The 24,379-nt window shown below is 50.9% G+C and overlaps 11 protein-coding genes across 11 annotated transcripts; 7 read left to right on the top strand and 4 right to left on the bottom strand.

Annotated features, from left to right (window-relative positions):
* Positions 1 to 27: 27 nt before the first annotated feature.
* BCR37DRAFT_400722 (RNA polymerase III largest subunit Rpc1) lies at positions 28 to 4,420 on the bottom strand. The gene is made up of 2 exons (XM_040871817.1): positions 4,178 to 4,420; positions 28 to 4,138 (listed from the first exon to the last, which is right to left on the bottom strand). Exons 1-2 carry the CDS (start codon positions 4,358 to 4,360, stop codon positions 95 to 97), a joined length of 4,227 nt encoding a protein of 1,408 aa, XP_040722879.1. The 5' UTR covers positions 4,361 to 4,420; the 3' UTR covers positions 28 to 94.
* Positions 4,421 to 4,430: 10 nt separating this feature from the next.
* Positions 4,431 to 5,205, bottom strand: BCR37DRAFT_371410 (Pre-mRNA-splicing factor SPF27). Its single transcript, XM_040868346.1, has 2 exons — positions 5,123 to 5,205; positions 4,431 to 5,081 (listed from the first exon to the last, which is right to left on the bottom strand). The coding sequence occupies exons 1-2, from the start codon at positions 5,148 to 5,150 to the stop codon at positions 4,519 to 4,521; spliced, it is 591 nt and encodes a 196-aa protein (XP_040722878.1). The 5' UTR covers positions 5,151 to 5,205; the 3' UTR covers positions 4,431 to 4,518.
* Positions 5,206 to 5,284: 79 nt separating this feature from the next.
* On the top strand, positions 5,285 to 6,623 carry BCR37DRAFT_351298 (putative CDK10, cyclin-dependent kinase 10; the record flags this gene model as incomplete). The annotated part of the gene is made up of 6 exons (XM_040868061.1): positions 5,285 to 5,396; positions 5,440 to 5,535; positions 5,576 to 5,706; positions 5,772 to 5,823; positions 5,863 to 5,929; positions 5,969 to 6,623. 6 exons carry the CDS (start codon positions 5,285 to 5,287, stop codon positions 6,621 to 6,623), a joined length of 1,113 nt encoding a protein of 370 aa, XP_040722877.1.
* Positions 6,624 to 7,668: 1,045 nt separating this feature from the next.
* Positions 7,669 to 7,965, top strand: BCR37DRAFT_331759 (C2 domain-containing protein; the record flags this gene model as incomplete). Its single annotated transcript, XM_040867034.1, has 1 exon — positions 7,669 to 7,965. A coding segment is annotated over one exon (297 nt), but the record flags the coding sequence as incomplete, so codon positions are not given.
* Positions 7,966 to 9,095: 1,130 nt separating this feature from the next.
* Positions 9,096 to 11,006, top strand: BCR37DRAFT_158727 (uncharacterized protein). Its single transcript, XM_040866156.1, has one exon. It carries the CDS (start codon positions 9,263 to 9,265, stop codon positions 10,826 to 10,828), a length of 1,566 nt encoding a protein of 521 aa, XP_040722875.1. The 5' UTR covers positions 9,096 to 9,262; the 3' UTR covers positions 10,829 to 11,006.
* A 324-nt stretch (positions 11,007 to 11,330) lies between these two features.
* On the top strand, positions 11,331 to 14,179 carry BCR37DRAFT_351138 (formate-tetrahydrofolate ligase; the record flags this gene model as incomplete). Its single annotated transcript, XM_040868050.1, has 2 exons — positions 11,331 to 11,567; positions 11,609 to 14,179. 2 exons carry the CDS (start codon positions 11,331 to 11,333, stop codon positions 14,177 to 14,179), a joined length of 2,808 nt encoding a protein of 935 aa, XP_040722874.1.
* A 1,014-nt stretch (positions 14,180 to 15,193) lies between these two features.
* On the top strand, positions 15,194 to 15,955 carry BCR37DRAFT_395114 (uncharacterized protein; the record flags this gene model as incomplete). The annotated part of the gene is made up of 1 exon (XM_040871579.1): positions 15,194 to 15,955. One exon carries the CDS (start codon positions 15,194 to 15,196, stop codon positions 15,953 to 15,955), a length of 762 nt encoding a protein of 253 aa, XP_040722873.1.
* Positions 15,956 to 15,991: 36 nt separating this feature from the next.
* Positions 15,992 to 16,916, bottom strand: BCR37DRAFT_159481 (mitotic spindle checkpoint component mad2). The gene has a single exon (XM_040866157.1). The coding sequence runs from the start codon at positions 16,716 to 16,718 to the stop codon at positions 16,029 to 16,031; it is 690 nt and encodes a 229-aa protein (XP_040722872.1). The 5' UTR covers positions 16,719 to 16,916; the 3' UTR covers positions 15,992 to 16,028.
* A 383-nt stretch (positions 16,917 to 17,299) lies between these two features.
* Positions 17,300 to 19,004, top strand: BCR37DRAFT_395112 (uncharacterized protein; the record flags this gene model as incomplete). The annotated part of the gene is made up of 2 exons (XM_040871578.1): positions 17,300 to 17,521; positions 17,574 to 19,004. 2 exons carry the CDS (start codon positions 17,300 to 17,302, stop codon positions 19,002 to 19,004), a joined length of 1,653 nt encoding a protein of 550 aa, XP_040722871.1.
* Positions 19,005 to 19,161: 157 nt separating this feature from the next.
* BCR37DRAFT_395111 (uncharacterized protein) lies at positions 19,162 to 21,282 on the top strand (the record flags this gene model as incomplete). Its single annotated transcript, XM_040871577.1, has 2 exons — positions 19,162 to 19,228; positions 19,274 to 21,282. The coding sequence occupies 2 exons, from the start codon at positions 19,162 to 19,164 to the stop codon at positions 21,280 to 21,282; spliced, it is 2,076 nt and encodes a 691-aa protein (XP_040722870.1).
* An 82-nt stretch (positions 21,283 to 21,364) lies between these two features.
* BCR37DRAFT_395110 (chitin synthase-domain-containing protein) lies at positions 21,365 to 24,310 on the bottom strand (the record flags this gene model as incomplete). Its single annotated transcript, XM_040871576.1, has 3 exons — positions 21,365 to 23,679; positions 23,718 to 23,800; positions 23,838 to 24,310. 3 exons carry the CDS (start codon positions 24,308 to 24,310, stop codon positions 21,365 to 21,367), a joined length of 2,871 nt encoding a protein of 956 aa, XP_040722869.1.
* Positions 24,311 to 24,379: the final 69 nt, after the last annotated feature.

Here is a 24,379-nt window from a genome sequence, read left to right as displayed (position 1 = left end):
TCTCCCTGCGCGTCACTTTCAACTTCACGAAATCAAATTCAACGCTCCAGCTGGACTGTATGTCATCATGTTTGCTATCATACTGCTGCTACTGCTACGCCTTCCGGTGCAACTCATCCAAGTCGAACCAAAGCTTCTTCGCCGTGTGCTCCTGCTTACACTCCTTGACCAACTTGAATGCTCCAGTGCCCACAGGTGCAGTGACGCCAAGAATAATGCACTCACTGACACCCTCAATCGCATCCTGTGCCAGCCGGGCAGCAGCATCAAACAGGTGATCCGTCGTTTTTTCAAAACTCGCCAACATCAATACGCTGTCCTTCATCTTGGCAATGCCAAATCGCGTGATGCCCAAAATCTCACCTTTATAAGTCATCACATCACCCAGCAGCATGATGTGCCGTGGGTCGACATTCATGCCATGCGACTTCATGACTGTTGAGACTTCCGTGATGATGGACGCACGCGCAGCTTCAATACCAAGGACAGACTTCATCTCAATGATGTGATTTGTCTTGGTCTTGGTGCCAACCACACCTTCAATGCACATGACGTCCTTCAGTCCGTACCCCTCAACAAGCAATTCCTTGCTGCCGACACTCGTTTCATTGATGACGGCACGGTTGATGCTTGTGATGCCCTTGCAGACAATCTTTGGCAAGACGCGTTTGAGCCATTGCAGCTTGTAGTAAATTTCCTTGTATTCCTTGTCACCGTGCAAATCATCTTGCTCGACATAGACACGAATCTCATTGTTGCCTAGCTGCGTCACACGATGTGCTTTGATTTTAAGCTTTGGCGCTGAACTAATTGCCAAGCGAATCTCATCCAGCGTAATCTCAAGCTGCAGTTTCGTGACAGTCTCCCAATTGACTTGCAAGCGCACAAAGCTATTTGTTTGCGTGTACACTTCCTCAACAAAGGAAATGATGTCCTCCAAGTGTGTCTTTTCAACACGACCCTTGACCACACGAGCAGAACGCTCGTCCTTTTCATTCACGAGTTTGCAGGTGATGATGGGGGTCGAGATATTCTTCGCGGCATTGATAATTTCCTTGATACGCGGCACACCAAGGGTGATGTTCATACTTGCAACACCAGCAAAGTGGAATGTCTTGAGCGTCATTTGCGTACCTGGCTCACCGATAGATTGCGCACCAACAGCACCAACAGCTGTTCCAGGCTCCACCTTGGCAATCGTATACTTGTGCAGGCAAATCTTGAGAAAGTCAACAAGCTGCGACCTAGTCACATGCAGAATATTGTGCACCGTGTGAACACTTTCAATGGGTGCATTCTTGTCGAAATTCAGCGCTTTGCGAGCATTGTACCCTTCAGGTGCCTTATCGTAAGGTTCCAACCCACGTTCCTTCCTGATGGCCGTCAGCTTTTGAGCAACCCGGTTAACAACAAAATCCTTGACAGACGTCAAAAAGTCTGCTGTACAGCTCTTGAATGCCTTTTCGCGCAATTTCTGTGATGCAATGGATACAATCTCAAACGGCATCAGGCGGCGCTCTGTACTAGCAGACGCTAGGTTCTGGCAATGACTCCACGTTCGCACAAATTCGACGGGATACCCGTCGCCCTCGAGATACGTGGGATCTAGACCGTCATCACCATATGTGAATTGGACAATACCAGAGGAAGAATTGCGCACGGTTCCATCATATTGCGCAGACAAGTCTTCGAGAGACTTCATCAGTCGACGCGACATGTATCCCGTTTCAGCAGTCTTGACAGCCGTATCCACTAGACCTTCACGGCCAGAAATCGCATGAAACAAGAATTCAGGGGGTGAGAGGCCTGTGTAGAAGGAATTACGCACGAATCCCTTTGCCGGTGGGTTCTTGGAGTTCTTTGGGAAATGTGGCAAAGACCGGTCTTGAAAGCCATTCGGCACTCGAGAACCAGAAATAATTTGCTGACCCACACAAGAGACCATTTGAGAGACGTTGATCTTAGATCCTTTTGAACCACATGTAGCCATGATGATGGGTGCATTGGTATGCGGCAAACCAGACATACAAATTTCACCGCAAGAATCACGCACTTTCGACAAAACACCCGAAATCTTGGCTTCAAGCGTTTGCTCTTCATCACAACCAGCTTGCGTGATGAGTTTGCCATCAATCATCGTGCGAATCAGATCGTCACATTCTTGGTATGCCTTGTCAACAAGCATGTCCTTTTTGGCACGCAGCTCGCTGGATGCTTGGACGTCATTAATGCCAAGTGAAAAGCCCTGGTTGCCAAGATGGCGTGCACACAATTTCGCCAAGCGCGACATGGCAGCAATCGCCTCGTCAGGTCCATAGTCTTTGAGGATGACATAGAAGAGGGAGTTCTTCTTGCCATCACCCACAGTTGATTTATCCATGACGCCACACATGACTTGTGAGCCGCGAATGACCAAGTAGCCATCGTTCGGACACATATCTGGTGTTGTGCCTTTGGGCGCTGCGTAGGATCGACATTTCGCTTCCAGATTGACGTGGATATTGCTTGCCTTGTTGGGTCGCATCAGTAAGCCAAAGAGCTGTTTTCCCGTCCACAATGCAATGGGTTTGACAATGGCAGGCGGAGGGATGTCAAAATGCATCGTTGCGTCCGACATCATGTTGACGGTCTGAACGAAGCGCGCTCGATCAAAGAAGGCGTCTTTTTGTGAGAGCAAGAAACTTGCCGTAATAAAATCTTGAATGGCAGCAATGATGGGTTCGCCATTCTTGGGTGTGACAAGATTATTTTTGACGCCCATGAGCACCATTGCTTCCGTTCTTGCCTCTTCAGTCTGCGGTACATGCAAGTTCATCTCGTCACCATCAAAATCAGCTCCGTATGGGCCACAAGCGCATTCGTTTAGTCGCAGCGTCCGCCACGGTCTTACTTTTGCGAAATGACACATGATACTGAGTTTGTGCAGCGATGGTTGACGATTAAACAAAATACAATCACCATCCACGACATGTCGCTCAACCACATCCCCAACACTCAAGCCATTCGCGACTTTTGGACGATCGCTAAACCGCAAGAACTTTTTGTAGCCATCCGTTTTGCCGATCAAGAAATTGGCTCCAGGATACTTGTCTGGTCCATTGAGCACTGCTTCCTTCATCTTGTCCATGTTGTGCAGTGTCACCTTTTCAGGGTAGGTCAGCGTTTTGGCAATGCGCTCAGGCACGGCAACTTGATTGATGGCCAAGTTTGGGTCAGGTCCAATGACTGTACGACCTGAGAAATCGACACGCTTGCCGGACAAATTGCCCCGAAATCGACCAGTCTTTCCCTTGAGACGCTGACAGAATCCGCGAATAGGTTTCTGTGCTTGACCCATGGGCACTCCGGGCACGTCACTGTTGATGTACATGGCGATACTGAGTTGTAGGTAATCCCATTGTTCCATAAGACTTGAGATGGGTGTGCCCTTATCAAGAGCTGCGCGAATTAGAGAACTCGTCCAGATGATTTCAGTGAGCTTGACGGTCAAGTCGTCCTCGGTGACACCACCATCCTGGGTGACGGATGGACGGATACAGACTGGAGGCGCAGGAACGAATTGCCACAAAAACATTTCTGGGCGTCCCTCTACCGGATCCATGCCGAGCAATTCGCAATCGCTGGGTGAGACTTGCCGAAAGAGTTCAAGGACCTTGAGGGGGTTCATATCATCTTGAGCTTTGCTCATGTGCTGTTTCAGCTCGGCATTGGATTTGAGCGCCTCTTCGAACGATGCCTTGAATTCTTCGTGCTCTTCACTTGGCTTCTTGCCAACGTAGCGAAATCTCTCGTGTATGATTTTGAGAGGGCCGGCCTTCTTGATGACACCTTGCATGTGCTTACATCCTTCACAACGTCGTTGCTTTTTGCACTGCTCATTGATGGCCTTGCAAATGCCTGACCGTCTCAAGTTGTCAATCCCAGGCCGTCGCAATTGTCGCAAGAACCGCGCCCTATCGTCTTCGCTCAGCAAGATGCGTGAACAATCCTTGCAGATGTTTTGAAGGCATGTGATGATGTGCTTGAAATAGCCAATATGAAAGGCGGGCAAGGCCAGTCGAACGTGACCAAAGTGACCGACGCAGTCTGCCATGCGCTCGTTACATGTTTCGCAGAAGACATCCTTCATGGACGTTCCCTGTCATTAGCTCAGTCATTCAAAGTCAGTATCACCCACCATGCGCCTATCGAGGACACCATTTGGCACAGGCTTGCGCTCGCCGCCTTCGATATTGTACATCTCCCTGGTTGACAGCTCAATCACGCCCTGTCGCCGCAAGTCCTTTGGATCCATGCAGCCAAATTTGATGTGCTTGATGCGCTTGGGGACATGATCCTCAATCATGGTCTTTGTCCCCATCGCTGCAACTGAGCAGAAGCTGCTTCTTTCGCGTGGATGTTCTCTGTGTTTTCTTGTTCGTCGTCTCTGTGATTCTTCAAAATATAATTTCATCGTCTACAAAAAAGGGGCTCCAGGGCCTGATAATAAGTTGATATGGACCGTCTGGACGGCCTTGTCTATGCAGTCTCGGCGACCTCAATCTCAGCCTCGAGCATCGCACAGGCGACACTCAGTTCCAAATTTCCAGAGACAGTCGCTCGCCATTTCTCAGTCAGATCGCCTATCCGCTCGCCTGCCTTGATCTGTTCTCGTTTCCGCTGTGCATTGAGCTGCTCCGTCTCTTGCTGAGTCGCCTGTAATGCACGCTCTAGTCCCTTGAGCTGTTGCTCGAGCTTGAAGACGTGATAAATCCATGCATTCGCACCAAACTGCTTCAACAAGCTCAGATTGTCCAGCCGTGTCTTCATCGCCTCGACTGCAATCACGTTACGCCGCATGAGTGCTGGCAGATCTGTCGTCTCTTCCGATAATTGCAAGTCCTGGTAGCGCGTCAAGTCTATCGCCGCTAGCCTTTCTCCAGACGCAGCACGTACCAGTTCTTGTTGTATGAGCTTGGAACGTGGCTGCCATTCCTTTGTGGCCTGTAGAGATGGATGGAGCGGTTGCTTTTTGGGCAATTCTGCCTCGATCAGAGCATCTACAGCATCGCGTTCTTCGTCTGTCGGCTCTGTATCATAGTCTAAGCTAGTTAGCAGCGAAACGTTTAATTGAGGAGCTTACAAGGCAGCGCATCTACCACAGCAGCCATTCAAGAGAGCGTACTATCTCCGCGACATGTAGGTCGTCGAGTAGCAAGTTTGTGAATTTCTGGCGCAAACGCGACAGAGGACGAAGAACCAACACAACTGCACAAGATGCCAATATAAGATGAGCTCAGGGCCCATGAAGCTGACAAGTGTCACGGGAGAGGTGATCTCTGTATCTGCTGATGATTTACTGGGCAATTGTGTGCCCTCTGCTCTGTACGCTCGTCTCAATCGTCTCGGCGAAGGCAGTACGTCGATGCTACTGCATGCTTGTTTCTCTAACGGCTCTAGCATATGGTGTCGTCCATAGAGCTCGTCACACAAAGACCGGAGAGACGGTGGCCCTCAAGTCTGTTCGGCTGTTTGAACAAGACAAGGGAGAAGGCAGTAAGCTTTTGATGTTGTGCAACTACCAGCTCACAAGCAGTACCCATCACTGCTCTTCGGGAAATTAGTATCCTCAAGAGTCTTCGTCATAAAAATGTCGTCAATGTACTCGAAGTGGCAGTCGGTGACGCACTAGACGAGATCTATATGGTCATGGAGTATTGCGAACAGGTAAGTCAACTACACCTCCAACAACCCTGAGCAGCCTGTTCAACATCGCTATCATCTGCGTACAGGATTTGGCCAATATATTCGACGTTGCACAGATACAATTCACGCCATCAGAGGGTGCGTTCGATGTTTGCTATGGTCACTGCTAACAGGTAGTAAAATGTTTGGCGATACAGTTGTTTGAAGGACTCGAGTATATCCATCGTCAAGGCATCATTCATCGGTAAAGGGCCGTCGAAAGATTGCCTGTACTGACAGCCAGTGACTTGAAAATGAGTAATCTTCTGCTAAACCGCAGCGGCATCCTGAAACTCGCCGATTTTGGTATGGCTCGTGAAGAAGCTGGAGACATGACACCACAAGTCGTGACTCTCTGGTACCGAGCACCTGAAATATTGCTGGGCAGTCGACAGTATGACTTGTCTGTTGACTTGTGGTCTGCTGGCTGCGTCTTGGCAGAGTTGGTCACATCACAACCCTTACTACCGGGTAAAGACGAGTCTGGGGAGATGAACTTGATTTGTGGTCTAATTGGCGCGCCTAGTGAAACGACTTGGTCAGGATTCCGACTGCTGCCATGGGCAAGCAAATATCAGCCGCCATCTCAAGCAATATTGCGGACAAAGGAGGATCTGCCAACGCGCTTCAAGGGCGAAAGACCGGGTCTCGTGCGACTCTTGTCAGAGTTATTGCAATATAATCCGCGAAAACGGTTGACAGCTTACGAAGTCTTGGAGCATCGATACTTCAAAGAGGCACCCGCGGCTCAAGATCCAGGATTGCTGCCAACATTCAAGGAAGCTCGCAATGAAGTAACCTTGTCTGCGCCGCTTAGGCAAGCCAAGCGAGAATCATTGCTTTTTGACGAGAATGATCTCCTCTCGCAGGTTGAAGCGAAGAGGCGACGACGAAGCTGATAGATGTGTATTTAGTCATTCGATACCTGCGCTTGGTAGATCCACAAGGCTACTGTTTCCGCCATGCCGCCAGGAAGAAACTTGGTTGTTCGCTTTTTGTGAGGTGACCAATCACTTGCAAGTGTATGCCCATCAGTTGCAGGCCTTGTAGCATCCAAATGGATGGTGGCAAGGAACGCACTCGTCCTGCGTGTATTTGATGTAGTCGCTTCGGCTCTACCTGCCGGTGCAGGAGACCCAGTACTCGTGGGACGTGTCAGAAATCGCCTATGTCCCTTGATGCGCTCTGGATCGCTTTCAGTCCGCACTGTTGGCTCTTCTAGCTCTTCAGAGACGTCGAATGGATTGTGTGTACTATCAGCTGGCATTTGTGAAGACCAATACGCTTCTTCTTCATCTGCATCAGGCTCATCATTATTCATCATGTCGGCAGAGCGTTTATTGCTGCCTTGTGCAACAGGAATGAAACGTCGTGAGCCAGCATTCGCTGGCACGCTTGATTTTTGCCTACCCACTGGCTTTGTTGGGGGTGGCTTGAAGCGCTGTATAGTCCGTTCTTCTCTAGCTTTCACGATACTCTCTTGGTGAGCTTCAAAAGCAGCCAGCGGACTGTTTACGCCGAAACGACCGGCTCGGAGTGCAGTATGCAAAGGAGAGCGCTTGACGGGTGTTGTCTCTTCTGTGATGATAGGTTCATCTTCAGCAGGCCGACATGGTGGCTTATTTTTCGGCAGCAAGAAGCGTGGTGGATGCCTGTTATTCATTGAGCAGTCAAGCCATTGCACTAGAAGCAGGAGCTATACAGGACATAGAGTGAGCATGATCTAGTGGTGGTCGTGGTTGCACATGATGCATCAGAGAGGAGCCGAAAATAAATCTCGAAATGCGCGCAACTCCCTCGAGAATCATCACAGTCCAGGAGACCCGACTCAGGGACGTGCAGGGGCTCATCATGTCGACAGGAGACTTGCCCAAACAGAGATTCGGGACGCTTGTCGTCATCATCGACAAGGCACGTAATCTCCCCAACAGGAAAAAAGTAGGAAAGCAAGATGCCTATACAATTGTGCGACTCGGTCATGATGTGCAGCGCACGCCCACTGACAAACGCGCTGGCCAGGTACCGAGCTGGAATCACGAGATGCGCTTCAAAGTACCGAATGAGCAAGAGAATCTTCTCAAAATATCAGTCTTCAATGAGGATAGCAAGGCGCCAGACTTGATTGGCGACTGTGCGATTGACTTGACTGCCATTTGGCGCGCTCATGAGTATGATAGCTGGTTTGATCTCAAGTACAAGGGCAAGCCTGCTGGAGAGATCTATGCAGAGCTGACCTTTTACTACGAAGGGCCTCCTCGGCCTAAGCCCAAGGTAGCGTTGGGTCCCATGAATGATGGTGTCTTGGAACAAGCTGCTCCCCACAGATCTGCTCGGTCGCCGGGTACGCTTGATCCTATTCCAGCACTAGCAAGTTTATCGCTGCACTCGCCATCAAGTCATCAGCTCCCTCAAGGTCCAGCTCAAGCGCACGCGTACGTGGCATCTCCTTACCAAACAGGCGCTCAGTATGCCGAGACTTGGGACGGTTCACGCGACGTGCGTGTCCATACGCAACCAGTGGGTGATGTTCGCCGTAAGTCACAAAGCGATGCCCGTCACAATGGAGCGTTGCAAGCAGATATTGCTGCTGGGTTGTACGGATACGTGCCTGAAAGGCGCAATAGCAGTGCTATATCTGACGGGCGCGCGTCACCCATGCCTGCACAAAGCTATGATCATCTGCGTATCTCGCCCGAACCAGAACGCACGTCGAGTCGAATGAGTGGCCGTGGCGAAGGTACAGGCACTTGGGGTCCACGACCGCTGCCCACGGCACCACGGACAGTCTCACCTGTTCATGCTCAGCAGCGACATCAACATACGCAATCCTACAATCGATCACCGGAACCCTACTTCAACACACACGGCTCCTCTATGCTCAGTTCACAGCATGCGAAAGCAGCATCGATGTCGCATATGCCGGGACAGAGTTACCCTGTACAGACATGGACCAACCTTCCGCCCCCATCGAGAAGCCCGCCTGGCAATGTGCGACAAGCTGGACAGCTACACCGAGAAGGTTCTAGTGAGGCGGATCGTTACTATCGAGAGCAACATCCACATACCTATGCACCGACACCGACACAATACGAGCAGAATGCCAGGCAGCTGCCGCCGACGCCGGGGCAAAATGGACCTCCGCCGCGCCCACAGAAAGTGCCGCTGGCTCTGACACAGGCTGAATATGATTTACTTTATAGCTGAATGTAGATGCATGTCAGTATCAGCATCTGGTTGAGCTTGTGCTTGAGCCTGTGCTGAATTTCCCCTCTCTCACTGCGCTTTACTTTCACTTTTTCTCTTGTGCGACGTCCAGAGCAGCCGACCAACCCGACGCACAAGCTCGAGACATACCCTGCAGACTTCCCTGCAACACGGCGTCTTCCTCTGAACTACTGTATAGTCAACAGAAACGCGGGCCCCAGTCAGTAAGAGCTAGGCCTCATAAACGTTCACCCTGTTCAGCGACAATCTAGCCAAGCGACGCGTACTTCAAGCACCGGACAATACTCGGCGCATTTCTGGGGTACGCGAAGCCATGCCAGTCATTCCTCGCCGTCTACACCGGTATCTATGGCTTGTCCTACCCATTAGTATCTTTATGATTCTGTATTTCAGCAGCTTCAACACACAAGAGGCTAAATGGGACACCGACCCTTACAGTCCTTCGAGGAATACAGCCAAAGCCGGAGATAAGGGAGGTGGTGCGATTGTTGAGATGCTGGATCCACAAAAGGCGCCAGCTCCTTATTACTACAAGACGCCTGATGATACGCATCTCGACGACTACAAAGATGTCATTGCCCACAACCTTTTCAGCGAAGCTGCACGCAATAGGGCCTTCGCACTCAGCTTTGATGCACTGAATCCAGAGCTCGATGACATCAACTTTGCAACGACGCTCAATATGATTTGGCGGCTGCTCTGGGCCGCTGATATGGGACCTCATCTTCATCCTGTGGTTGTTTATGTTGCCTCATACGTCCCTGAACGACAGCGCGACATTTTCCGCGGTGCTGGTGCTATTGTCAAGGAGACCGGTTTTGGCGGTGGCTTCTCCATCATTGATCTCTGGAATGAACCGGATTACTCGACGATTGCCTACTTTGACCACAACGCCTTCCCCATCAAGAATGTCAATGGTATCTTTGATGCATTACAATTACAGCGATGCGTCTTGAGCAAAATGAATGCCGCTGAGAAGGCACTAGGCGACGATTTCTGCTTGTATGCGTTCGGTACTGTTCCACTTGGCAAGGACTATTTCGACATGGACAATCAAATCAGTGAGCACACACTCGTGCTTGATCCGAATCCACTCATCCACAAAAAGTTGGTTGAATCACGGGGCGCTATCCAAGATACGCTTCCCAATGCACGAGCAAAACACCGAGACTTGTACCTGGTCAATGCATTCTTCAGTGCAAGTGGTTCCCACCCTGCACAAAAGCTAGGACGCGAGTATGGTGTCTCCGCACCGACGTATGCAGATGACGAATCAGCTCGAGTAATCCATGAGAAGATCTGGCAACCCCATGCGCAAGTCCTCAAGTGGTTGCATGGACGTTGGAACAATGAATGGATGCAAATGATTTACCAATTCAACAGCGAGGAATGGGCCAAAACGCGTTACTTGGATGAAGTCACGCCGCCTGCTGGTGGGAAACCATTGCCTGCGTTAAAACCACCTAAGAAGAAGGAAGATGCGATTGAACTGCCAAAGAAGCAAAAGCCGGCCGTGATGCCTGATGCGTTGCCCGTGTCGACCGGTAAACCCCTTGCAAAGGGTGAAACTCAGCATGAACATGCAAAAGAAGATCTCACTGCGCATGAACTTGCCAACGATCGTGATCCAAAGGGCATGGGTTTGGATCGTGCATCGTTGGAGAAGGTACTGCCAAAGCCTGTTGCTTTGGATAGTGATGAGGATCACTTCCGGACGAGTGGCGGCAAGATCCCTCACCCACACGACAGGGACTCGGATGTGCTGGGTTTGGAACGGAGTGATTCGCCAGAGGAGGCAAAAGTCAAGGCTGCCAAGGCGGAGAAGGAGATGGATGAGATGAAACCGCTTGCACCCGCTCTTGGAGATGCACTAGAGTAAGAGCTTTGTTGTTCAGGTGCAACATTCTTGCGCGATGTTTGTCCGATTGGTACGATCATCAGGAGCACGGCGTATAGAGCATGGCCCGGAGTCGTACAGGCTCATGTGGGCTTATCTCTCGAGACTATAGAGGACGTAGATTATGGCATATGGCTCGGATGGAGGGATGTTTCATGAGGTGCCCAGCGAGGTGATATGTTTCGGGCTACGTGATGTATCGTCTGAGCGCAGATTGGCCTGACTCTGGCAGCCTAGCTATAAGAGCAGATGCAGCCAGGCGACAGTCGCTTGTTACGGGCAGCAAAGTAAGCAACGTAGTCCATTCTGCGAAAGTGCCCGAGAGGAAAATAAAAAAATGAGCCTCCTCCTGCACACCGCACAACGCTCCCACCACAGGCAGGCAGGGTTCATGCTCCTTAGGTGTCCAGCACGCCTACAACGATACACAAAAGCAAGCCTCATCCTCAGAGCAAGGCCATTCTCAACCCTCAAGCCACTTCAAATGCCAGCACAAAAGATTGACGGCAATCAGATTGCCAAATCTGTCAGGGAGCGCATCCATGCAGAGATTCAAGAGACAAAGGCAAAGAACCCAAAGTTCGCACCTTCCCTCGCCATCATTCAGGTTGGCGAGCGCAGTGACTCGACTTCCTATGTCAACATGAAGTCCAAGGCTGCCCAGGAGGCTAGCATTGAGTTCCAGCACATCAAACTCGCTGAGGACATCACTGAGGCTGCTGTATGTCCTTCTTTGACTTATGCTATGTGACTAACATGCAGCTCCTGAGCAAGATCAATGAGCTCAACAACGACGAATCCGTGCACGGCATCCTCGTTCAGCTCCCCATCCCAGGTCACCTCTCAGAACACACCATCACCGGTGCAGTTGCACCAGCTAAGGATGTCGATGGTTTCGGTACTGCCAACATTGGTGAGCTTGCAAAGAAGGGCGGCAAGCCTTCATTCATCCCTTGCACACCCAAGGGTGTCATGGTGCTCCTCCAGGAATCTGGCGTTGATTTGAAGGGCAAGCACGCTGTTGTGCTCGGTCGTTCTGATATTGTCGGTGCACCCGTCTCGTACCTCTTGCGCAATGCTGATGCAACCGTCACTGTTTGCCACTCAAAGACCAACAACCTCGAGCAAATTGTCAAGACGGCTGACATCGTTGTGGCTGCTATTGGTAAGCCAGAGTTCGTCAAGGGATCTTGGCTCAAGGAGGGCGCCTTTGTTGTTGATGTCGGTGTCAACTTTGTTGAAGATGCATCAAAGAAGTCTGGTCACAAGCTTGTTGGTGATGTCGAGTATTCTTCCGCTGTTGAGGTGGCTTCACACATCACGCCTGTGCCTGGCGGTGTGGGTCCCATGACTGTGGGTATGCTCATGCAGAACGTATTCGAGGCTGCCAAGACTGCCTTTGTTACGGGTGGTAAGCAATTCACACCATTGCCCTTGTCGCCTTTGAAGGATGTTCCCTCCGACATTGAGATTGCTCGCGCACAGACTCCCAAGAACATTGCAAAGCTTGCTGGTGAGCTTGGTATTAAGGAGACTGAGCTCGAGATGTACGGTCCATACAAGGCCAAAGTATCCCTCAACATTATTGATCGCTACCAGCACAAGAAGGACGGCAAGTATGTCGTTGTGACAGGTATCACACCCACACCTCTCGGCGAGGGCAAATCGACCACGGTCATGGGTCTCGTGCAGGCACTTGGCGCTCACCTCGGCAAGACCGCTTTCGCCTGTTGTCGTCAGCCCTCGCAGGGCCCGACCTTCGGCATCAAGGGTGGTGCCGCTGGTGGTGGTTACTCTCAGGTCATTCCTATGGACGAATTCAACTTGCACTTGACGGGTGATATTCACGCCATCACTGCCGCTACCAACTTGCTTGCTGCTGCCATTGACACACGCATCTTCCATGAAAACACACAAAAGGACAAGGCCCTCTTCAGCCGTATGGTGCCTGCCAAGAAGGGTGTCAAGAAATTTGCACCCGTCATGTTGCGTCGTCTCAAGAAGCTCGGCATTGACAAGACCAACCCAGATGACTTGACGGATGAGGAAATCAGCAAATTCGCACGTCTTGATATCGACCCCGCTACCATCACCTGGAACCGTGTGCTCGATGTCAATGACCGATTCTTGCGTAAAATCACGGTTGGACAAAACCCAACAGAAAAGGGCATGACCCGTGAAACTGGCTTTGACATTTCCGTTGCTTCTGAGGCGATGTCGGTGTTGACCCTTTCTACGGATCTTGCTGATATGCGCGAACGACTTGGTCGTATGGTGGTTGCTAGCTCGCGCTCTGGTGACCCCGTCACTGCTGATGATATTGGTATTGGTGGTGCCTTGACTGTGTTGATGAAGGATACCATCAAGCCCAACATGATGCAGACACTCGAAGGCACACCCGTCTTTGTCCACGCTGGGCCCTTTGCCAACATTTCGATCGGTCAGTCATCCATCATTGCTGACCGCATTGCTCTGAAGCTCGCTGGTACTGGCTCTGACCAGGAAGAAGCCGGTTATGTTGTGACGGAAGCTGGTTTCGGTGCTGATATTGGTATGGAGAAGTTCTTCAACATCAAGTGTCGTGCTTCGGGACTCAAGCCTGATGCTGTTGTTCTTGTTGCAACAGTGCAAGCACTCAAGATGCACGGTGGTGGTCCTGACGTGACTCCCGGTAAGCCTTTGGATGCCGTTTACAAGACTGAAGCAGTGGATCTCGTTGTGAAGGGTTGTAGCAACTTGAAGCAACACATTGAGAATGCAGGCAAGTACGGCGTGCCTGTTGTTGTTGCCATCAACCAATTCGCTTCAGACACGCCTGCTGAGTTGGAGGCGATTCGTAAGGCTGCGTTGGAGGCTGGTGCACTGGATGCTGTGCCCTCTTACCACTGGGCTCACGGTGGTGCTGGTGCCAAGGAACTCGGTGAGGCTGTCATTAAGGCTTGCGAGCAACCTTCCAACTTCAAGTTCTTGTACGATGCCGAACTCACCATTCCGGAAAAGATTGAAGCGATTTGCAAGGAGATGTACCGTGCCGATGGCATTGAAATTTCTGAGCTTGCCCAGCAGCGTATCGACACCATGACGCGTCAAGGTTTCGGCAACTTGCCAGTGTGTATTGCCAAGACGCAATACTCCTTCTCTGCTGATCCAAGCAAGAAGGGCGCACCTACTGGATTCACGGTACCCATCAGGGATATTCGATTGTCTGCTGGTGCTGGCTTTGTCTACCCACTTGCTGCTGAGATTCAGACAGTTCCTGGATTGCCTACTCGACCGGCATACTATGATATTGACATCAACCAGGAGACTGGCCAAGTCGAAGGTCTCTTCTAGAGATGCCCATTTACTTTTCAAATTAACGCGGCCAATAGAGCCGCGCGAGGTGTTATCCTGATTCAACAAGCAGGATCACTGAAAAAACTTGTTTCTCAGAGAGCTTGCACACGCAGACTAGAGACAGAGTCTGTGCTACAGAGATTCAACCTGATGAGATTAAACAAGATTACGATTACTTTTCTACTTTCTTTTTCCAATCAAAATAAACAGCTTTGTAAATAGCTAGACAATCACAAAGTGTGCTTTCAGTCTTGGCTTTGTCAGTCTGGGCGCTCAAGTGCGTGCCTGTGGAGTTGGAACTTGGAAGTGCACAATCACATGTCGGATGAGCACAGCCCCCCTAATCAGCTTCCTCATGTTGTCCCTTCTTCTCGATTGCATGGTCTGCAGCATGGAGTGGTTGCTGTGTCCACAGTCACCACACTCAGGGATGCTGCGAATCACCTCTTGGCCGGTCTGATCAGATCATCGCCATCTTGAGAGAATTTGACAGCGCGGCAGCTGTCTGTATGATCTATTGCATAAAGTCACTTGCCTTGCGCCGCGACAGAAGATTAGTCAGAGCAGGTATAGCAAAGATGGGACATATCAAGCTGAGCAGCGACGCACTGCACTGTCGTATCAGATGCTACACATCGATACACATGTCATACTCATGCATCCTGGAATTCACCGTGCGGGCCGCGGCTCCAGTGCTCCTGTAGCAATAAGAAGCGAGCACCTACCGCAAACAACCAATTTGACCAGACTGCGCCTTCCTCCCTCTTGCTGCCATCACTTTGCTTTCTGGCTGTGCCCTTTTCTGGCTGTGCTCCCTTGCTATGCTGCATCAGCTCGACATGATGCACTTGCTTCATTCACTCCTCATCAAAAGCTCCTGACTGAATCGCATCTCTCTCCCTACTCCAGTCTCGTTGGCGAGAAGAGATTAAAAGGCCCTGATACCTTCCTCAGTGTCAAGTTTAGAGCAAGGTGACCATTTGAGAGAGCGCTCGCGCAACGTCAAGGGCCATGTCGCTCTTAACGGCAGACTTGTACGCAGCACCAGAAGACCTCTCCCTCACGCGCGACCAACATGCGCGTCTCTCTGCAGCAACGAGCGCATCGCTCAATGCAAGCGCATTACATCGCTCACACCTGCAAGCAGGGCCAGAGTATGTTTTGGCGGATGGTAGTAGTGGGAGTAGTAGTACCCTTGGTAGTTCAAAACCAAGTGCTACGTGTCTTTTGGGAATACAAACGCCGCCTGCTTCAAGTACGGCGAGTTCTCGACGTTCTAGTATGGATCCATCCTATGCGATTCCGACTATACAGGAAGAAGGTTCAGACATGAGTGTCACGAGACGAACGAGTGTGAAGAAGACGGTGGCGAATGCTGCGAATTGGAGGGAACGATTGGTTGATTTGATTCTGGATCGATATGCGCAATGTGCGCGCAAGATCCCCGCGTCTGTAACGGAGCGGATCTTTTTTAAACGTTGTTGTGATGCCTTACAACGGCTTGATGGTGTTGCGAATGCAAAAGACGTTGCTGAGACTGCACTTGCTGCGAGTTACGCAGTGGTGATGGAGAGACGTGCTGCATGGCAGGCTGTCATGGGAGCTCCTACTGTACAGGAAGAGCAAGGCCTGCCAGCTAATGTCAAGGAGCGTCAAAGGCTCGAGCGCGAGAGGGAAGCGCAAGAGACGACGTGGGCTTTGCAAAGAGCAGAGTATGACTTGGCAGTAGCCAAGATTGTGCATCACACGTATGTCAAGCGGTTGCAGGCATAGTGGAGAGATAGACTAGACATGACATGAGAGATGAGTATACGCTAAAATCGCTAACGGTCGAACGTGTGATGATTTATACGACTTGCTCGTCCATGGTATACGCCACTTGCAAACCAACTTTGTGAGCGCCTGTGCTGAAGCTGCGAAGTTGAACAGCTTCAGCATTTCTCACAAGTCGCGCATCACTATCCACCCAGTCCTTGGGCGTTGCGAGTGTTGGATCTGGATCGCTTGGTGTATACACGAGCACGTTGAATGTAGCCCGACCAGAGATTTCGGGGAGGAACGTGACAGATGCTGTGATTTGACGAATGAGGGATTGAATCTCCTTCGTCACGTCTTGTTCGTCGCGTGCAATAGGGGCAGAGGCAGGTTCTTGCGCTGCAGGAACAGTGGAGAGGACCACAGTGGGTGCAACTGTAGAGGCGACGATATCCACATCGAATTGCCAGCGTTCAAGGGTCTCCGTTGATTCCTTGCTGACTATGCAAACAACGAGCTTGTTGACTTTCCCAACAGTCAGCCATTTATGGAGCTGTTGCATGATCTTCTTGATATACCGCCGAACATCGTCGTCTGTAGTGATGAGCATATTGAGGCCGTACTTTTTGACGACTTTGAAGTCTTCTGGCGGATAGAGACCGCGTTGGTAGAGGATTGTGTTGATGGCATATTCAAAGAACTCGGAGACGGTCTTGACGGAGCCTTTGAGGGGGAGCGTGGAGCGAGTGGGTGCCTCTTCGGCGGCATTGGCTTCAGCCATAGTCGGCTTGTGGCTTTTTCTGTAGGAGCGGAGACAATGATCGATATCAGCTAGCTTGTCTTGTAGTGTCTCGAGTCGCGTTCGTCGCGCGTATTTTTGTTTTCATGAGCAGATTAGACAACGACATGTTAGTGCATCCAAGGAGAGTGAGAAGAAGACAGATGTAATGAGCATAGCGTACTCTACTGGATGACACTCGATGCAATCTGTTCATCTATCGAGTGCATATGTGACTGCTGCGATCTCGGCGATGTATTCCGACGCTTCCCACGTGTGTTTCGGGCTTCAGATGCGCCTGATACGCATAGAAGGGCCCTAGCATGAGCTGCCTTTCGAGCACATCTCCGAGGCTATTGAAGCTACTCCTAGGTCTATCGGCTTTGATCCTCCGACACTGCCCTGAGATTCTTGCGTACCCAGCGTCCCTGAAGTGCAACCATCCCTGCGTGTGCCATCTGACGCGGGTGTGCCTCGGCCTCTTTGCGCTTCCCCGGAATCTCGAGCACACAGGAACAAGACTACTTAACCACCCTCCCGTCCATCCATCCATCCATCCTCCTCTCCTCCTCCATCTCACAATCATGCCTTACTCAAAGATCGACGTCCAAGCCGAAAAGGCAGACCAGCAGGCGCAGGTCCAACAGCTCAACCAATGGTGGGCATCCCCACGTTACGCAGGCATCACTCGTCCCTACTCCGCCGAAGAGATCGCCTCAAAGCGCGGCTCCCTCCTCGGACGCCAGGTCCCAGCTGCCAACAAGCTCTCTGAGAAGCTCTTCAACTTGCTCGTGGAGCATGACAAGGTATGTTCAATTGAAACGACCTTCATTGAAGTATAGACTGACAACCGCCTAGAAGAAGACTTGCAGCCGTACATTCGGCGCATTGGATCCCATCCATGTTGCGCAAATGGCCAAGTATGTCGACAGCATCTACGTCTCTGGCTGGCAATGCTCGTCTACTGCATCCACCTCAAACGAGCCAGGACCAGATATCGCAGACTACCCAATGGACACTGTCCCCAACAAGGTCGAACACTTGTTCATGGCACAACTCTTCCATGACCGTAAGCAGCGTGAGGACAGGTTCTCCAAGACTGAACAAGAGCGTGCAAACCTCAAGTACATCGACTTCTTGCGTCCCATCATCGCTGACGGTGATACGGGACACGGTGGTTTGACTGCCGTTATGAAGTTGACCAAGATGATGATTGAGCGCGGTGCCGCTGGTATCCACTTTGAGGACCAAGCACCCGGTACGAAGAAGTGTGGTCACTTGGCTGGAAAAGTGCTTGTGCCAACACAAGAGCACATCAACCGTCTCGTTGCTGCACGCGCCATGGCTGATTTGCTTGGCTCTTCAACTGTGATTGTTGCTCGTACCGATGCTGAAGCGGCAACCTTCATCTCCACCAACATTGACCAGCGGGATCACAAGAACATCCTCGGTGTGACGACGCCTGGACTCAAGCCACTCGCCACGCTCATGTACGAAGGTGAGCTCGCTGGAAAGCGTGCCTCGCAACTTGAAGAGCTCGAAAACAATTGGATGAAGCAAGCCAACATCATGCTCTTTGATGAAGCCGTGATTGCAACCATCAAGAAGTCTGTTGTTTCAGGTCAAGACGCAGCCATTGCAAAATACCTCGAACAAACCAAGGGTAAGAGTAACACGGAGGCGCGCGCCATTGCACAAACCATTACGGGTGTGGATATCTTCTTTGACTGGGACAGCTGTCGTTCGCGTGAGGGCTACTACCGTTACCAGGGTGGTACTCAGGCTTGTGTTGAGCGTGCCATCGCTTATGCACCGTATGCAGAGCTCTTGTGGATGGAGACCAAGAATGCTGGATACGAGCAAGCGCATGAATTCGCAACGGGCGTCAAGGCTGTTTGGCCTAAACAGTGGCTCGCCTACAACCTGTCACCTTCGTTCAACTGGTCCACCAACTTGCCATCAGACAAGATTGCAACATTCATTGAGGATATTGCTAAGCTTGGCTTTGTCTGGCAATTCATTACCCTTGCAGGTCTTCACTCGTCTGCGTTGGGTATTGACACGTTTGCCGCTGGTTATGAAAAGCAAGGTATGAAGGCATATGTTGAGATGATTCAAGAGCCTGAACGTGTGCATGGTGTTGAAGTTTTGACGCACCAAAAATGGTCTGGTGCAGAGTACATGGATCACTTGCAGGGACTTGTTACGGGTGGTGTCAATTCGACCTCGGCGATGGGTGCTGGTGTCACTGAGTCACAGTTTGCGACTGACCCCAAGGCGAAGATCTAGAAGAGTCTAGTTGCTCCTTCATACAGCCTACAGTCTACGTTCCTTCTACTATTGCTTGTTGTCTCTCCCTTGAGCTTGATGAGATGAAATTCGCGACACGACACAGAAACGCGACGACGCGACCATGGCCCAGTATTAATATACAACCAGTCTGAGCATGCACTCTGCACCCTTGGCAGATGACCTCTGCCAGCTGGTAGAGACACCCCTCGAGGAAGACTTCTGTACACTCTCATCCACTTCATCTGCATGACTAACGCCATTGCTAGTCGAAGAATACCTTCAACTCCTAGCAGCTCTCCTACCAAGCTACTACCCACCCGCCGCCCACCTCACAATCTGCGCAACGCTCCTCGTTCACCCAAAAACGCGCCAAGTTGTCCTTGAAGATGGTCAACTTGCACCGGTCGGCGGTAAAGAGATGGATGCCAAACCACTGCCTGGCGGTGCGCGTCGTAAACCAAAACCAACACAGCCCATCAAGAGCGAACCTTTCCGAATTTCCGCACAGCTCGCTGAACGCGCTGAGCGGATCTTACTCAGGACACTAGAGAGGCATGGATCAGTGCCTTTTACAGGCGTGCTTGGATTCAGTGCTGTAACGGTCTTGCAATCAACAGGTCGTCGGAAAGCGAGGAAAGCAGCACCACGCGAAACAGGTCGGTATGGCGTTGCGTCCATGCTGGCACAAGGTGGATTCGTGTCTGACGACGAACAGGATCCCATCTCTAGTGGCAAGAAACGAACACGCGATTCAATGGATGAGCTGCTCTCTGAGGACGAAGAGGAGGGCTACGTACACACAGAGTTTGCCATGGCCACAACAGAGTCTGTCTTCAACAAATTTGACTCCTTCTGGGAACTCTTCCGATGCAGCGTCACCATCTCTGCACCGGAAATGTCAACACGCTGGCTCTCCCTATGTGACATTCTCATTCGTGTCCTTGAACAAGATTGGAAGCATCGCAAGCAAGCTGCAGCAGGAATGAGCGCACTTGCAAGTTATGGCGCTTTAGATGCCGCTGTCGAGCTAGACCGTGCTTTGATTGTGGAACTACTCAAACAAGGCGAAAGTAGTGCCCTGACACCCGGCAAACTGGCAAAAGCACTACTGGTGGATTTACAGTGCGATCAACTTGATTGGCCTCATGACCCCTGGCGACCACAGAGTGACACGCATAATCGAATGGACTCGCCAAGACTAGTGCGAAAGCGCAATGCGGGACAAAATGGCATGTCTGCGCTCGCATGTGGCGCAGGGCGTGAGGACGCTTGCTTCTCTGACTTTATTGAACGTTCAGGTGCTGCTGCAACCTTTCCAAAGTCAACAAAAGAGGGGGAGGATAGCAGTGACGATGACAGTCCAGGAACAACACACCTTGACTACAACAGTGATGGTGATTATGAAAGCTATGCCATCCTGAAGCATGACTCGGCGGCACTATGGGGACATCAAGCGAGTTTGCCACTTCGCATACGGTTGATGCATCTGGTTGCAGATGCAGCCGCAACGCTCGCTGCTGCTTCAGGTCAACCGACTTCGCTTGGCAAGCGTACAGGGAAACTGCTTCACTTCAATGAAAACGACTGGCTCAATGCTCTTGCACAAGAGTCGGCAGGTCCAACAGCCTTGAGTGGTTCAGCAGGTCCAAAGCATCTCGGACAACTCCTCGCTCTATTGTCTTGCTGGCTTCAAGAAGCGTTGAGGCATGACGAAGAGTCTCACAAGCGAGTGGCGCTACAACGAGGCGAGATGTTGTGTGCCTTGATGTTGTCACAGTGTAGTACACTCGATGCACAAGCTGTCGGTGGGAAGGCTAAAGCAGGCGCACCGACACGCAGCAACTTGTTCAAGCAAGGCCTATTCACGCCTGGTGAGCGTACTGCGGCATTGATGGGCGCAAAGACACAGAATGCGTATGCTGCAAGAATAGCCACGAGTGATTTCACCGCAAGTGGACGAATTATCGTGTTGAAGACATACATGCTTGTATTTGGTGCCTTTTTAGGACGTTGCCACGTCGATGAATCAACCAAGGACGCAGCATTTTTGGTGATGGATGAGGGACAATTGGCAACGTACAAGATGATCTTGCTGGAGGGACTAAATCAAGGTCTGCAGGAAGAACACGATACTCGACGACCTGGCAAGTCTGGCAAATCTAATAAGGAACGCAAATCTGCTGCACCCGTCACGCTGACGCCTGTGTCTGGCTACAGGCGTCGAGAATTTCGAACCGCCTCGCGAAAGTGTATCAGGATGCTCAATGCTATCTAGTGCATTCAAAGGTTGAATGAATTGATTAGTGTACTCGCAAAAGACATGTGCTAGAAAACCGAAAGATGCAAATGAAACCCTACTATTTCTTTGAAAGGCCAGGGATGGCAAGCACACCCGTCTTGAAACAAAAGACGACGCACCCCAAGAAGCGAATCATTGACAGGATCGCCGTTGCCCAGAGAATGAAGCTGAAGTAAATCACCGTTCGAGAGCTTGTTGACGATGCCAGACCCAAGTTGCTCTGGATATCAGTCGACGTGAATCCCAGAATAAGTGCAAGATTCGTGAAAATCCAGGCAATAATCAGACGTGTCCTGAATGCCTTATAGCCGTCCTCAAGGGAAGGTTTTCCAGCAGGTCCGGCAGGTTTGAGTGGCGCAAGTGCACGCTTGACAGTTGCTTCAAAGGCAACGTCAATCTCACTTTGCTCTCGCTCAACTTCCTCAACAATCGCAGCACCTTTAGCATCTTTGGCAGCAGCGGCACTGCGCGTTGCGACATCTGGGAGGACATCAGCCTTATCGCTGCCTTTGGTGCCCCAAGTCACATCATGCGTGTTGCAGAACGAATAGACATTCAGAACGTTGATGTAAGACGGAGCGATGAGCAGATACTGAGGGAAAGAATGTAGCATGTGCCAAGCATCCCAGTATAGTGCACTTGCCAGGAAGTAGAGGCCAAAAGTGGAGAGTAGTGCTATTACAATCACACCTTGTCCACCAGGCACGAAAAAGTCACTGAAGAACTGACCAACGCTTTGAACATGAATAAGCGAGTTGATGGCCAGGTAGAAGGAGCAGATGAGCAGGTAGAGTTGACAAAGGCCAAATACAGCGAAAGCACTCGTGTAGGTGCCGATGCTGCCTTTGGGACGGTTGCCGAGGGCTAGTAAGAAGGAGAGGAGAATGAAGGCAAGGTAGAGGTATTCCACAACCAGATTAATGACATCTGTAGCGCAAACACAGTTGACTGCCTTTTCCAAGAAAGGATTGGCGAGGTTTTGGCCGAGTGCCTTGTTGAAGATTTCGCTGGGGCCTGTGATGAGGTTTGTGGTGGCGTCCCACAGCAAGGTGCCATTGCGAGAGCCGAGCTGAATTTCATGACAGGTCATGCAAGCACTCTTGCCGAAGAATGGATTTTGCTGACTCGTAAGCTGGATAACGACAGAAAAGGTGAGCCAGAGGTTGGCGAGGGCGAACCACGAAAAGATGGTGCAAAATACATTGTAGAGCAGTTGAACATGGAAGACGAACATGCGGAATGGATTGTGCGCTGATCGATAGAGACGCGGAAAGTGAACCATGGCGTAGATACTCGCTGCAAAGGATCCATTGAGCCAACGACGACGCTGCGAGATGAATTCGGCAACACCTTCTGGCACATCAGTCTCTGCCTGCGAGGCTTTGACATACGTCAACTTCCATTTTGCACCGGCCTTAGCAACAAGCTCAAAGCACAAGATTCGATCTTCTGCCAAAAACATGTTCTTCTTGAAGATGCCCATCCCGTTGACTCCCTTATCGCCCAGAATCGTTGCAAGAGAGTGATCGCCACGGAAGTACTGGTCAAGAGGACGTCCTTGGATCGCACGGTAGCGATATGCTGAGAATGCACCCGGCAAGACAGAGACATAGCCAAAACTGGACTCGAGAGGTTTGTCGAGGATGTTTGACATTTTGTACTCAAAGTTCTGCGTTGCCACCAGTGGATTGACGAGGTTCTTGCCACGCGCAAGCATAGCGTGAATCTCACCACAAGCACCACCCAGGTTTGGATCATTGAAGAAAGCTTTCCAAAGATGGTAGATGGACTTCTTACCAGGCTTCGTACCAGCGTCAAGCAAGACGCAGACTTCTGGTTTGAGAATCTTACCAAAGGCATTGAACAGCCAGCGGTGAGAGTTGATCTTCTTTTCATTGTCTTGCTTCAGACAAAAGATGAATTGGACAGGGGGCAGGGCATCGTCATCATTTGCAGCTGGGCGGACGAGGTGGAGCTTTTCGTTGACTGAGAGTTGGGTGGTGTACTCAAAGATGTGCGCCGTCGGCTTCTGCCCATCAATCTTGCCCTTCATGATGTGGTCTTGGTAGATGCCAATGGTCGCAAGCAAATCAAGAGTCTCCTTGTCGCAAGGATCGATGCCGTCAAAGACGAGACATACGACAATGTTTTGCCAAGCTGGCGAGGTGCGGTTCCAGAAGTTACTCTTCTTGTCATTGCAAATGTCTCTGATGTTTTGCATGACGCCATGCAAAGTTCGTGCTGTCAAGACTTTGTCTTCATTGTAGTAGGTCACGGCAATCAGGAGTTCCGTATTACGCTCGTACATGGCTGGTCGTAGATTGTAGCCATTCTTTTGGGTAAAGTCATTGGGATCGCATGTTGCGCGCGTGTCTAGCGTCAGTCTGGAACAAGTTAGGGGAGAGACATACAACGCAGATGCGTAAACTCCTCAGAGCCAGATTCGGGGTCACGGTACTTTTCTTGAACAGCATTCTGAATGGGCAGTGGCACACTAATTGTCAGCTTGATCTGAGACACAAGTCACTCACGGGTATTCGGAACAGAAGATGTCTCCATTGACGAGCTTGACCTTGCGTGTATGCCCTCGACGCAGTGTCAATTGCCGTCTCCTGAAAGCCTCCTCGGGATCTGTCTCGGCATGTGAATATGCAGATGCAGCACGACTCGCCTCGGCGTCCTTTCGAAGGAAATCGTACTTGTCCGTGACTGGCGACCGAGCACCGAGTGTTCGCTCTGCATCGGAGTCATAAGCGCCTGCTTGCGTATCTTCAAGAGTATAGCCTTGACCAAGGTCTCCTGCATTGGTGTAACCTTGCTCTTCCTCGTACTCTGCGTCTTCTGCAGGCGGTCGGTAGCCAGTGTATGCAGTTGTACCGAGTGATTGAATACCAGCGCGCATGGGGATGTAGTTCTCGTCCTCATCGTCTGAGAGGTTGTGGTGAGTGATGGGGAGTTCGTCTTGCCTATAGCCTTGATAGGCGTACTTGGAGTTGTCTGCCATTCTAGATGTCTTCAAGGCAGCTGGCAGAGCAGTATAGCTGTTTGTCTGTCCAGTATAGTCTAGTCTACT

Source organism: Protomyces lactucae-debilis (assembly GCF_002105105.1).
Source record: "Protomyces lactucae-debilis strain 12-1054 chromosome Unknown BCR37scaffold_21, whole genome shotgun sequence".
Lineage (NCBI taxonomy): Eukaryota > Fungi > Ascomycota > Taphrinomycetes > Taphrinales > Protomycetaceae > Protomyces > Protomyces lactucae-debilis.
The sequence above is the reverse complement of the archived record's forward strand: the minus strand, read 5'-3'. Positions and strand labels throughout refer to the sequence as shown.